The sequence below is a fragment of the Vidua chalybeata genome, chromosome 3, assembly GCF_026979565.1.
Source record: "Vidua chalybeata isolate OUT-0048 chromosome 3, bVidCha1 merged haplotype, whole genome shotgun sequence".
In the NCBI taxonomy this organism is placed as follows: Eukaryota; Metazoa; Chordata; class Aves; order Passeriformes; family Viduidae; genus Vidua; species Vidua chalybeata.
The window spans coordinates 31,339,989-31,354,592 of NC_071532.1; the positions used below are offsets into that span (position 1 = coordinate 31,339,989).

Sequence of the window (14,604 nt, forward strand, 5' to 3'; positions counted from 1 at the left end):
TTTAGGGCAATTTGTGCTATAAACCTCATGTACAAAGTGTGCGAAAAGCTCTTACTTGTGACAACATAATAAAAGCTAATTAATTAAGCAAGAGTATTTCAGTAAAATTATTCTACTTATGAAGTAAATAGCACATGGGCATATCATTTACAGCCAGTTAGACCAAGAACACAGCTAGTGACCAGAGCACATTAGTGAAAAAGTCAAATATATACAAAAATATATTAGAAAGTGGTTGAGTTTAACCACAGGCTCATGTAAAAAATGTTGTTTTAAATAGCAATAGCAAAAAAATAGCTATTTCTCTATCTGCAACAGTACAAAAGGCAACACCTACATATGAGGTAGCAATGCCAAATTAAAAACAAAAAGAAACCAAAAAAACAACTTTGGATTGAGGAGCATTTCCTATATTTTCATAGCATATCTGTCAATACAAATATTTAAATGAACACATCAATTGTTTCAAGAATTAACTACATTAATTTACAAAACCCTTTAATCAATTAACTTTTTAAAAATTACTGGAAATTGGTTTAGTTACTGATTTCTCCTGTTTATAAAAAAGCTGTTGCATTTTTCAAACCCAAACACTGTACAGCAAAAACGTGGAGGCTTTATTATACACACTTGGTAAACACTATAGTACATTAAGACTTAATTTACAAAGATCAGAAGGAGCCAACTGTGGTCATTTTATCCTTTTGTGCCTAACAGGCAGACACTACACACTTTTTACCCCATGTTCAATTCTAGAGGCAAGCTGAGAGTTCACTACTCCCTTCCACAGCCACAGAAAGTGTTTGAAGTGTTTCATCTCCCTCCAGGAGTGTGAGCCACAAGCATGGCTTCCATCTCCAGGGCCAGGGGCACTGCCAGGCAGCGGCTCAGAGCTGCCCCTGGGCATTCCTGGAACTGCCTCAACAATGTGGGGTGGGAGAAGGGAACAGCCGTGCCCCTTCTCCCAGTTCCACCTCTTTATCCTCCTGCAGGTGCAGGGCAGGAGGGGCCAGCTGAGCCTCTCTGACCAAAAAAAATGCCATCAATGAAAAGCCAGGAGGGGAACAACCATGCAGCTGAGCTGTGCCAGCTCTGGCTGTGGGGCTGCAGGCCCCTCATATGGGTCATATTCTCTGCTTCCAGCTCTACTGACTAAAAAGACCCTGCTGCTCTTCCAATTCAGGCAACTAAATTGGACATCTGAAGTTAGATGGTATGAGTAACACCAAAAAATGAACTGGATGGAATTTCAGCATTTATTGTATTAAGAAAATAATATACTTTACATCACAGTGCTTAATTAAATGCAATAAAAAATGTAAACTCAGAATTCTAGATAATTTAGCTTGAAAAATTAGGGCTCGAAGAGTTTTAAAAATTCACAATTTTTTAAAAAATTGAAGTCACAGACAGTCAGTTCACATAACTCACATCTTGAAGTCTACTTGTAAGTAACACCTTTGTCGCACTCCAACGTTTGGTCGGGTTTTGTTTGTTTTGTTTTCTTTAAAAGCCTAAATAACAAATGACCAAGTGCAAAGGTAAGAGGTATCTTTTTCTCTGCAAGGAATCTATCTGTAGTAGTAATTTGCCCATCAGGCCTCTGGAGTGCTCTAGTAGATGTAGGGGAATATGCGGTATGGGACGCGCTGGCAATACCTCTCCCAGGCCAAGCCATACTTCTGCTTACAGTGGTGTTCATCACGAGCCTCTCGATGGACAAGCAAGCAGATGAAATAGATGACGTAGAAATAGGGTAAAATATGGTTAAAACCTGCAAAGGGAGATAGTTCACTTAGATACAGGATAAAAATCTAGAGGTGGTAGCTATTAATATGTTCAAAGCTGGTGACACACACTTGTTCAAGGCTGAAGCATTTCATACTAAAGCATTGAATATGCGACAGTGCAACACATGCAGATAGAAAAAGCACACCACTTGACTTGTCCATGAAAAGAACTGGAAAGGACACAGAAATGTGAGACTGCAGCCCAAAAAGCAAACTGTATTCTGGGCTGCATCAGGAGGACTGTGGCAGGAGGTTCTGATTCTAACCCACTACTCTACTCTGCTCTCCTGAGACCCCACCTGAGTGTTGTGTCCACCTCTGGGGTCCCAGTACAAGGAACACAAACTAACAAACACTTTGGAAGATAATTTCATTGTGTCTGATGACCTTTCTTTTAAATATCTTTCACTTCAAGTTATCCCTGTTTGTGGTGGCCCTTGTCTCCAAGCAAACTCACACTTTTGGGGAACTTCAGCTGCAAACACACTCACTACCCTAAAAAAATTAAAGAACAGCTAATTAGCAAGTTAAGTCCCATCATTACTGAATGTCAAAGTGTCAGAAAGACGAGTAAAATCTTTAGTATATATCAAATCTGCAGCAAGTTAGAAAGGGTAACATGGAAGTAAAAATGTGTTGCATTATGACATAGAAATCTGCCATTCAATAGGGTTTACTATCTCAAATAATTACCAGACAGATGCAAAACAAAAGCATTTTTGCTAAAATCCACTTTAGTCTCAGAAACTCACCACAGGGTAGGGACCATGCCAGAGCCATGATGATGTCACCAAGGTAATTCGGGTGACGAACAAAACCCCACCAACCCGTGACAAGAAGCCCTTTTCCAGTTGCAGTGGGTATAAATTTCAGATCTGGGAACAGAGTATTGTGGTCAGTGCAGTGACTGAAATATGTATTTAAACACTATAAAGAGACATTGAATAAAATCCCAGCCAATGGAATAAAAAATGTACTCACTGGCCAATTTGGGATCTGCTGGATTCCGCCGGAAATTGTTCTTCTGAGAATTTGCACTACGGAATATGTAATATCCAATACCTAAAAATAAACATGATGTTCTTTGCACTTTCAGTATTTTCCAGTATTCTCAGCTTCAACAAAAGGACTCACATGCACTTTGCCACACTTATTGCATCAAAGTCTATTCCCCAGAGATTCAACTGGTAGTTTCTGGTTCTCAGAGTTCTAACAAGACAGAAATGCCACTGGAAATCTGCATTCCATATGCTCCTTCTTGTTACTGAGTAACTTTGAAGAGATTCTGAAGAACCTTTATTTTCACATCTACTTTTACATCTCTGAGTTTTTTTAATTTAAGACTGAGTTTGAAATTCACATACGGTGATGTGCTGCACTTTGTATGATTACAGCTCTATTTTGCAGCCTAGCACTTTGTTACAGCACCTACTCCATGAACTGACAACTCATTTACAAGATCATGATAATAAAAGAACCAGGCAATGAATTACCTGGGTTTGAAATTCATATCCCCCATAATTTTCACACAGCAGCTTAAACTTGCTTTTCCCAAAGTTGCATTGAAAAAAGATGATCACGACATACTTTGAATAAAGATATGATTTAAAAAAAATAGAAACCCAAGAAAAAACATTAGGTGAAGATGAAAAAATGATTTCGTTTTTCAGTATTGCACATATTAAGTTGCATGTCTTCTCATTTTTCCAATTCTTTGTCATGTCTACAAAATACAAGTGGGTTTTTTGGGTTTCCTAGTCAGATAACAGGGACAACCAGGCTATGTTGGTGCAAATTTAAGGTTGCCTAAAGATGAGATCTTTTCTCAAAGCACTGAGCTTTGATGAAAAAAGGTGTTTTCTACTGACATGAGTTTGCAACTATGGTCATCAGGAAAGGAGATGCAAATAGTTACTTTTTCCCGAGGTTCAGTAGAGTGTAGCCAACAAGGTACCGATTTTTTTTTTTTTAATGAGTTGCTCAGATTGACCTAAAAAGGCATCTATTAAATTCAAAATATGTTAGGTCACTTTTTCAACTCCAGACAGCACCTACCTAGAGCTGCCTCTCAACAGAACAATCAGGGGTTCAGAGCCTCACCTATCCTTCATTTGCTAAAATAAGAATTTATTATATTCTTTGTATTTCACAGTAGCCAGACAATGACTGCTGCATCTGAGCTAAAGCTTCACCTCCCATCTCTTAAGAAACATAATCAGAACTACGTTGTAACCAAGAGGAACATTTACATTTACTGTAACTTACAGTTCAGAACAGTAATTGCAGCAGCAACAGGCCAAGTAATTGTGGTGGGATGACCCACTAAGTAGAAGGCCTGCAGGCTGTAGACAAATGGAACCCACACCAGATCTCCAAACGCCAGCATGAATCCAAATCCATCATGGGTAATATCCATTGTAGTCAAAACAGCTTCCTAGAAACAAGGAGGAAGGAATTTTAGCATTTCCAAAGCCTCCTTCTCTTAACAGTGTAATTAGAAATGGAAACAGTTGAAGGGGATTGGCACTGACCTCATTCCAAAGAGCGTCCACCACATAGAGAAGCTGGAAGCTGTTCACCAGAATCATGGACAGGGATGGCACACTGAGATTGTGGATCTTCATCTCAGCCAAGAGCATTGCCAAGTTTATAACAACCTAGGTTAGAAACAATTCTATTTAAAAATTTACTTCTAAAATAAAGTGCTATTTTCTATTACATTACAGGACATTTTAACATAGGTATTTTTGACTAACATTTAAGTTTAAAAAAAAATAAACTATTTCACAAGTCAGTTTGCAACTAACAACATTTTTGAAGCTGTATAACCTCAACATATGAATACTTTAAAATAGGTTTTCATTTGCCACAAAACAAAGAAACAAGAAATTTCCTTCAAGTGAATAAAAATGGTCATTTAAAAACTAGCAATGTGGAATTGTTCTTCAGTACAATATTTATAAGTATTTATACAGTATTTATAAATACATATCCTTAATATCAATTATAGGTGTGTGTGTAAAAAAAAAAACTTTTATGTAATATTTAAGCGAATAAAATAACTCAGATTACTGACTCACCCAGCCAATTAATCCTGGACGCAACTCACAGAAGTATTTGAGGTCAAAACTACCAATACGAGGATTTAATTCATGTCCAGTAAAAAAATCATAAATAAAATACCCTGCAGATAAGACACAACCTCTGTTAGCAATACTCTTGCTTTTATCTGCCACTACACTCCTCCCCATAAACAAAATCCCACTTTCCACTAATGTTCTCTCATTACAAATTTTTAAAAGCCTTCAGACTGGCAAAAAAAAAAAAAGTGCAAAATACAAAACAAAATCTACATAATTTGTATTTTAAGATGCCCTAATATTTTATTGATTAGGAGGATTAACCACTTTAGAAGTTCTCCCTGACACTTGTTCTTTATTTTCAGCCGTATCTTGAAGCGCACATCACAGTATCTATGAACATGATCCTATCGTGATCATATGGCATTAATTAATTTTACATTTTCTCCTATTTAATTGCTTTTGTCTGGGAAAAATAATTCCCTCTGGCTGTGACAATTACCCATACATCAAGAATGTGTACAAGAAAGAAAATACCATGCCGACGTCATGATATCTGTGACCGTTTGCCAAAAAAAAAAAAAAAAAAAAGCAAAAAAAACCGCAACACCTTCGCAGAGCAAAAAGTCACAGTATTATAATAACCAGCCCCAAATCTAGCCTTTAATTTGTAGAAATGAAACTATAGCAAACAACTGGAAAGAAATTATCCAGAATGTTCTAACTCACCAGAATTTCCACCTGGTGCTAGCTCTTCCTCAGGTGCTTTCAGGGATCGAACGTACAGATAAATGCTCAGTGCCAAAGAAAAAGCTGCAGCTGACACTGCAAACTGCATGAGGTGATCATACAAATAATGAAGCTCAAATTGAAAGTACAATAAAACTCCAATAACTGCAGCAGTCAAAATAAAAGCATAAAACCCTAAAGGATGTAGAACAAAGACATATTAGTCAAAATTAAGAAAACCCCAATTTATCATTTTAGTAGGACCTACCTAATCCAATCTTTCTGCACTTTTACTTCTTCCAATACTCGTCCATATCCAGTAACATCTTGGACATCCCATGGTTCAAACATCTGGGGCACAGCAATATAACTAAGAGACTCTAAGCCCTGAAACTGCGCTTACCAAAAGAACAGGAGGCAGGAACACTGAATACTTCACAATTTTTTTATGCCATAGCATCCAATTTCAGATTTTGGTGGAAAAATGGACACTGACACTACTAATAGATAATGAGAGCAGGTCACAAAGTCTTATCTGTGGGACAGCTGAGACAACCATCTTCTCATCTTTGAATTATCTTTTTATATACCTTGATACAGACAGCAGTAAATAAAGTATTAAAATTACTTATAAAGTCAAAACTTGAACACAAGAACTTTTGCATACATTGAGAGTATAATTTCATGCAGAATGGATTGATGCCTGCCACCGTGCCTACTCTTGAAGCTCCCTGGGTTTGCCTGCCCGGCAGAGGCGCGGTCAGCTGCAGGGGACACTCCCCTGTTTCCCGAGAACATTCGGGGAGCAGCTAAGACAGAGCGCTGCGCTGTCTACCTTGTATGGAGGAGAGGCGGCGTCCGAGGAGGTAATGAGGGAGTCGACTCAAGGCCTCAAGGCCAGGGAAAGTCTCAGATTAAATCCGAGCTCCGAATGCCACTGCATGTCCCCGAGGCTTTCGCAACAGCTCAAATACGGGGCAGGGCGGTAACCAGGGGGAAGGGACACTCACCACCCAATGGGGGGATTCGGGGGAGTGGAAGGCAGAAGGACAGACAGACACATAAACCAATGGGGGAAGTTTAAGGGAGGGACCCCTGGTCCTCATCCACTCACTCAATGCCCAAGGTGGAAGATTCTGGGAGAGTGGGATGAGGAGCAGAGTGATGGACAGGGTACCAGGGAGGGGACAGGGGAATGACTGAGCATTTTCAGGGAGATTGGCATTGAGGGAAAAACCAGAACGCTCGGGGTGGAACCACTGGGAGAAAATGGGGGGTGAAGGGGCAAACCATTACAGAACTGTTACAGAGATATAAAAACACAATACAACAGATGCCCAAACAGGAGCAGGCAGGTCACTGCTGCCCTCAGCTAAGGACTTTCTATGGATCCCTTCACAGGGTCACAGGGGGTGAGGTCAGAAGGAACCTCCAGAGATCATCTGGTCTAGTTCAGATGGGACCTCCTGTACTTCACTTTGTGCCCAGTGCCTCCTTGTGCTCACCTTTCCTGAGGAAGGCTTTTAAATTTGTTTTTAAAATTAGCCTTCGAAGCACCAAGACAATGCCTTTTTTTTTGATCATCCAAATTATGTAGCTTATTTCCTCCCTTTATCAGAATGCGGAAAGAATTGTAGCACTATGGACTGACTATAGACAAAAGTCCAAAACCAAGACAGGTATGAGACAGCCTCAACGAGACTCACTTTTGCAGGATGTAATTCCCCTTGTTTGTTACTTACAGCCCTATTCCAGCTTTAAAATGGTGTATCTTACCAGACTATGACAAAACTCAGCTTTTTAATGTAGTCTTTGGATTCCACTACCACCCCTATACAGTGTCATGTCTTGCTCCTGGGCCACTTAGCTCCTGGTGACTGCTAACCACCTTTCTCCAATAAAAGGCTCATCCTATTTTATCCAAGATTTACAACAGATACGCACTCTGGTCAAATCACATCTTTCAACATTTGTATTTTATGGTGCTAAGCATGCAAATCACACAATGGAATCAGTTTAGGAATAACTGCAACATGCTTACCATTTATCCGGTACTGCAGTTTCCTGCCACTGGAAAGAGGCAGGCCTTCTACAACCTAAGAAGAATAAAATATAAATGCTCAACAAAGTATTTTCTGTGCGCCCTTCAAGGGAGGAAAACCAAGCTCAACTCTGTCAGAAAGACATTCAGTCAAAGCAACCAGCTGGACACACTCAAACCTGAAGCTCATGCATTGTTCTGAAAAACACACTCTGGATAGCAAATGAAAAATATTACCAGTTTTAAATAAAAACATTTTTAAAAATAAACCTCCTCCTAACCAGCTTCAAGAAAGCAGAACTTCTCCAATCACTGTGAACATGTACAGCAATAAAATATGACTGATCTACTTCAGAGTGTCCTTTCAGAATCTGACACTAACCTTCAAGTCACAAGAGAGGAAAGGAGAGCCTCTTTGCCTGATATACATACATATGGCTAGATTCCTGTAAATGAGGATTGCATTCCAAAGTGCTGGATATCCATAAGAAACTGAGTATCTAAATAGTTTGTGAAATTAGAAGTCAGATATCTAAAATTCTTCTGGAATTCTATCAAGGAAAGTTTATCCGCACTTTGATCTGAATGCCTATAAAAGGTCTTCAGCCCTCTCTACTGAAAGGCTCTGAGATGCAAAAATTCTTAACCAACTGTGCTGTTTTAAGCTTACAGAAATCTGCAGCAGCTATATTCCAGTTTATTATGAAAAACTCATTAAACTGCTTTCAAACTCACTGCATTTAGAACATACCCCACCTTTCAGCCTAACACAATTTAGCTGCCCACAGAGACCCAATTGCTCCCAACAGCCTACCTTTCCAATTGGCAGGAAGTAAAACGCAGCTTGAAGGAAAAACCACAGAAGAAAGACACCAAACACCCTCCCATCCCAAAGACTCTCAAGTGCTGGCAGAGGAGGGAAGTTCAGAAGACTCGGATCATCTTGTTTGCACGTCAACAGCAAGTAGAATACAGTAGCAGGCAGGAGAAATATCAGCATGAAGGTCCCTGTAAACAGACATCATGGCATGTTAGAAGGTAAGTACAGAAAATAAAAAAAATACTTTCAATCTCACTAAAAAAGGCCAGTATTAAGTAACAAAGAAGAGGATCTCATTATTTTCTCCCGAACAAGACAGCAGCAATCTCGTAGTCATGTAACAGGACACTGAGACATTCTTCTCACTCCCATACAAGGTCATGTACCATGGGATCACACTCATTGCATCCTGTCAAAAATAACCCAAAAACTGTCTAAAAAATCCTTTTACGGTCAAGTTTCAAGCACCTAACTTTTGAAAAGATAAAAGCTTTGCTGGTTATTCTCATTTAATCTAGAAATATTTAAATCTCACTGTGGCAAGGGATGGCACAAGATCTTTGCTGTATTGCACGTATGAACCAAATGCAGTAACAGTTCTTTGGCACCAAATCAAGCGAAGCGCAACAATTTTACTCTGAATTCTGCAGCCAAGGCCCAAAAAGCAGTTCTTGACACAACAGTATGGTGAATAAGTAAAAACCCACAAAATAGTACTAATTCTCAACTATTAAGACAATTTGCACACACATACCAATTCTTCCCCCAAACTCCAGCTCCTTTGTTTTTGTTGGTACTTTCTCAATTGGTTTTACAGCCACAAAAGTCTTTTTCTCTGAATAGATATCTTCTTTTTTCTTCTCATCTTTCCTCGAACGCAAACTGTACTGCTCAAGCACATGCTTGATTTCCAGGTCTGGTTTTAACTTTTGCTGTGAATGAATAAAAATAACTTACTAAAAAGTCTCCCAGTGATTTTACTTTATTTTAGTCCAATATTTTATATTTCAGAGGACATTACTCACTGTAAAACACCAATATACAATTATTTATTCATATAAAGAGACTGCTAAAACCAGGCACTGTAACCTATTAGGCCATGATTACAGATCAGCAGCACTTCCAGTACAGATCATCCATTGCCACCCTCCCCCTTTCCCTTCTGCCATATGCCTGGGCACTAGATACCAATCAGGACTAAAGCAAAAAAAAAATCACTTTCTCTGTAGCAAACTTAACCTCTAAGTTTTATGTTGCCTTCTATTTCTGCTTGATTATTGTATTGCCCTATTCTAGGAATCTCTGAGAGAGTCAAGCTAGGAATGTGACAAAAAACTAAGAGCAAATTCTGTGTTCCTACCTCCAAGATGATGCAGGATGTGGCATTTTTTTCTGTACTTTCAGGTTCACCATTGTACCTTTTGGTGTTATTCTCACTCGGTTTCTGGTCAAAACAAGAAACACAGTTTAAGCTTTCAGTGTCCTATATATGGCACTGTTCTGCAGAACTGAAAGTTTGGTTTTCCATAAAATACCTTTGAAGAAATAAATTCTCCCATAAAAATTCTTCTTGTGAGTCTAGCTTACACAGCTCTGGGAAGACATGACTCATATGTTTTAGTTCAACTAAGTTTTGTTGAAGAGAACCCGGTCTTTCCAGTTTTACAAGAGACAACAGATCAATCCTACTCCTCAGACAGAAGCCAGGACAAAACCACCAAAGACTTTTTAACCTTTTATCCTAAAAGGTTAAAAGTACAAAAAGTAAACAGTATCTGCTGGCTAAAAACCTACTTAAAACCAGATTGTGATCCACGGGCACTGGATGACACAGCTCAAAGGAGCTCACTGCAAAACAAACCCTACAACTGTTTCAGTGCCTAAGAGGAGCAATTTACTAAACCTATCCAGCTAGTTTATATTAATCTTGTTTAGTTTAGCTGAAACCTAACTGAACCCTGTTCGTTTTCAACAGATCAGCAGAATGCATTTCCAGTTCCAGGGACTGTGTCGTAGGCAAGTGAGAAGCCATCTCAAGGGTACAAGAGGCAGAAGAAGTGCTGTTTGTCTTTTCATAGAGAAACATCACCTCTACTCCTCTTCACTTAAAGATCACCAGAACCATTTTTAGCACTCAATCTTCACAAAAATGCTAAGAACAAACCTAATAAATTTCAGCTAGACACCAGATATTGGTAAACTTAGAAATCCATACAGGTTAGTTTTTAAGATAAAACCAGTTTTTCAATATTATCCATCAGGGATAATATTAAGCAATAATAAGAGCAAGGCCATACTTAAATATTCCATACTGCATGTTTTCCACTACTATTGCCAACAACTGTATATGCAACAACTCATTTTATTTCAAATCCTTATACCTATGGGCTACGTACAAGTTAACACATCTAAAAGTAAGGTAACTTCCTTTGCTTCATTTCACAAGTGGAAGCACGTGGCTAACAATGACTTTAATATTAAATATTAAAAAAATTGTGTTTGTTTGGATTCTGAGAAGTTCGCAGTATCACCAAATGAAAGCAGAACTTTATAACCTTCGTTTACCTCTCAAGAATTTCCTCAAACTTTGCAAGCTAGAAACCCAATTTCTAAAGAAAAAAAAGGCAGCTCTGAGATATACTTTTGCTGGTAATTATGCTGTCCAAGGGAACAGGAACTGCAGCTGATTTTTACAATGATAAACCCAGTCTGCATAAAACCAATCTTTCACAAATAGCAAGTTTCTTTTAATAAAAATCCAACAAATCCACACACAAAACACCAACAAACCAAACTAATACCGGTAGAGCTAAGCTGGTCTCCTGAATGGTTTTCTTTTTGTCGTCTTTGTGCTCCCTGCTTTGGGAAGCAGAACGACGTCTGCCCTTTGCTGGCCGGCCAGGAGACCGAGAGCGAGAGCGAGATCTGCTGCTACTTCTTCTGGAGGGAGAACTGGAAGAAGACTGGCTCTTCCTGTGCTTGAACGATGACTGCGACTACAAGAAAAATGGAAAGAAAGCAAAATCTTAGCTATGTCCCAGAGAACAATTTTAGAAACATGGGGGGGGGGGGTTTGTGATGAGGACTCTGGTATACACTTCTATAGATCTGTCTCATATTTCCTCTACTGATGCTCTACAGAGGCTGTTAAGAAAGAGCAACTGCAGAATATTCATTTTGCTGGCAATTTCCAAACAAACCTGTTCCAAGTTCAACTGCTGCTGGCAATTCCTGTTGAAGCTACAGAAATCAGGCTATGGATGTAAGCCACCAAAGTGAGCACCATGCTGTAAGCTATTAATGCATTTCACATAGCAAGGTTCATCTTCTGTGTGAGGCAACACAAAGCAAATCAAACACTAAAAAAGCCCAAGTCAGCCTAATAATTTCATTGTATCTGCTAACTAATTTCATAAACAGTTTACTCCATGAAAGCACTGTTTGATTTCTCTGAAGTCTACGATGCTGATTTCCCTATGTAAAATTTCCACAATGCAACTTTTCTAATGCATAAATGTTTCATGACAAAGAAAGACATTTTCCCAGCTGGAGTCTGCTAACCTGAATACAGAAGTAAAAAGTCAGAAAGTTGTGCAACACTGAAAACAGTTGCCTACCTCAAGGCAGAAACATTTTGGTCCCAAAAGAGAAGGCCAGTTACTGGGCATGGACACTGCCACCAAGTGACACTATAGTTCACATAAAGACATACAAGCTGGCTTTGAACCTATGCAGCTTTCAGAACAGGCCATAGAAATGAACTACAGTGAACATTCAGACAGGGTTTTCTCCTCCTGCATTATTCATTTTCAACTGAAACTTCTCTGAAGTTTTAAAGGCCTTTATTAGTAACAAAAAATAAAATAATAACGATATGTAAAGAGGAAGGAATGTGCTTATATGACATGAATCTTTCTCAAGGGCTTGTAATTGTCACAAATACAGCAAAATATCTCATTAAGCCTTTAAGGACCTGAACTAATAAAAGCCATTTGCAGATGTTTTAAGTAGGTGCTTGAAGGGCGTGCACTGCTTATATTTACAGTGACATTTAAATGCATCTTCCCATTTTTTATCAAACTTTCTTATTTAGAGATGGAAAACCATCAAATTAGTATCAATCCATTGATTACTACCTTTGTAAGGCAGCCAAACCAGTTTTTTTAAGAAAAATCATGCGACAGAATTCCTGAAGGATCAGACTTGGTTTTCCTCAAAAATATTACATTTTTTGACATAAATAAAACAACCATGATACTTCAAAGATGAGGTCATTCTGAGCTTCTGCTTGAGGTGTCACACAGGAAGAAACTTTTACTTAGCACCAATTCCTTGAAGACACAGTTAACAAAAACTTGCAAAATAACTACCCAGTCATAAGCTGAAGTACTGATAATTAAATGCATGTGTACTCACCCTTATATCACTTTCCTTCAGTGCAAGTTCAGTTCCATCTTTGTACTTGACAGTATAAAGATGAGCAACATCATCATAACGGGTCACTTGTACTTCGTAGTACAGGACGCTTCCTGGCCAACGGCCCATCACCACCTCGCCATCAGCAAACTTCCGGCTTGGCATTTTCCAAACAAAATCCTTAGAAAATAAATCAAGTCAGCCCACATGACAGCTAAGCATTAGGCTTCATTTTCCCCTATTCTCCTTCTGTATCATGGAACTGAAAAGGGGACATTTACAACAAGTCCCCACTTTAAATAGGGAAAAGGCTGGGTGATAAGAAAGCAGTGATCTCTTTTCCAAATCAACAGCTGATCGAATAAATAGTCTTAAAATAGAGAGAAGATTGAAGTTGCACATTCTGGAAAAGCATTTAGATGTATTAGACTAGTACTGAACTATGATATACAATCTCCATCATCAAGCAAAGCACATCTTTGACCAAAATTACATAATGAAGCTCATCTTATCTAGAGGGAAATGCAAATTACATGGTACTGAAGTGTCCTCTAACCCTTGTTTCCTGTGGTTCTACAGAAATTACAGAAGTGATGATTTCTAAACATTAAACATCACCAATCTCTTCAAACCTTACAGCCACATTACAGTCTTTCTTCAATTTATTATTCCAAACACTCAAAAGTTAGGAAACTTCAGAATTTAAGCTCCTGTCTGGGTTCAATATTTTTCTTTTCCACCTCTTCAGCACAAGGGCATAATGCTTTTTCCAGGGCATTATGCCTTTTCCAGTTAATGCCCTGGAAACATCAGAGCAATCACACAGCAACCTGAAAAACTAAATTCTATCCCTCATGTGCATCACCAGGATTTTATTTGATATTACCAAAATGTGGTGTAAGTGACTACTACCCTTGGTTCACTCCACCACATACTGGGAAGAACCACAACTACAACTTAGAGGAAGTTGTTTTTAAGTGTAAAGTCCTCTTGAACTGTTTGCATAGTGCTTTGTGTTATGTCATTGACTTTTGAGAACAGATATCCCAAGCAGAATATACTTTTAATCTCAATGTATCAAGTGAGACTACTTTAAAAGTCTAAGGTACAATATACACTAACATAACTAAGGTACAATATACACTAACATTTGTACTGGCACCATGTGTACAACCAACACAGGAACTCAGAGGGGATGGCAGGGACAGGGAAAAGACACAAACGACAAAAAGTTGGTGTCAAAGCATTTCATTTTAACTTGTTTGCTTTATAAATTTGATAAGTGAAACCACACAAACCAAGGTAAATACAAGTCTTTAACTAGTTAATCATTACATAGTAACTAAACTGCAGTGAAAAGATCCTTGGGGGGAAAACTACTGTTAATATTAAATCACAGACCTTCATCACACATTGGAGGATGGTGCTCAGTGTGGTTTTACAATCAATTTCATTCTGGCATTTTCTGACATTGCTGCTGCTGTTAAATTTCATACTTGTGTAGCTCTCCAAGTCAAAAAACAAAAAAAAAAAAAAATCAGCAGAATTCCCTCATATGGATTTTATTACTAATACTCCAAACTGCTTCAGACCAGAAACATCTGGCCATCTCCTTTGCTGCATATTTGAAGGAGAAAAAGAAAGTTTTATAATTTGGTTTCACTGACACTTGCCAGTCAGAAAAATTATGAGTTCTAGTCTGTGCTTGTTAGGCACGTGCTATTCCAG

General features: G+C 38.6%; 1 protein-coding gene across 1 annotated transcript; it reads right to left on the bottom strand.

Annotated features, from left to right (window-relative positions):
* Positions 1 to 1,517: 1,517 nt before the first annotated feature.
* LBR (lamin B receptor) lies at positions 1,518 to 14,358 on the bottom strand. Its single transcript, XM_053938013.1, has 14 exons — positions 14,278 to 14,358; positions 12,877 to 13,056; positions 11,262 to 11,456; positions 9,821 to 9,904; positions 9,215 to 9,392; positions 8,455 to 8,648; positions 7,641 to 7,695; positions 5,600 to 5,794; positions 4,871 to 4,974; positions 4,322 to 4,447; positions 4,056 to 4,224; positions 2,772 to 2,852; positions 2,543 to 2,665; positions 1,518 to 1,774 (listed from the first exon to the last, which is right to left on the bottom strand). The coding sequence occupies exons 1-14, from the start codon at positions 14,281 to 14,283 to the stop codon at positions 1,614 to 1,616; spliced, it is 1,851 nt and encodes a 616-aa protein (XP_053793988.1). The 5' UTR covers positions 14,284 to 14,358; the 3' UTR covers positions 1,518 to 1,613.
* Between the last annotated feature and the right edge of the window lie 246 nt (positions 14,359 to 14,604).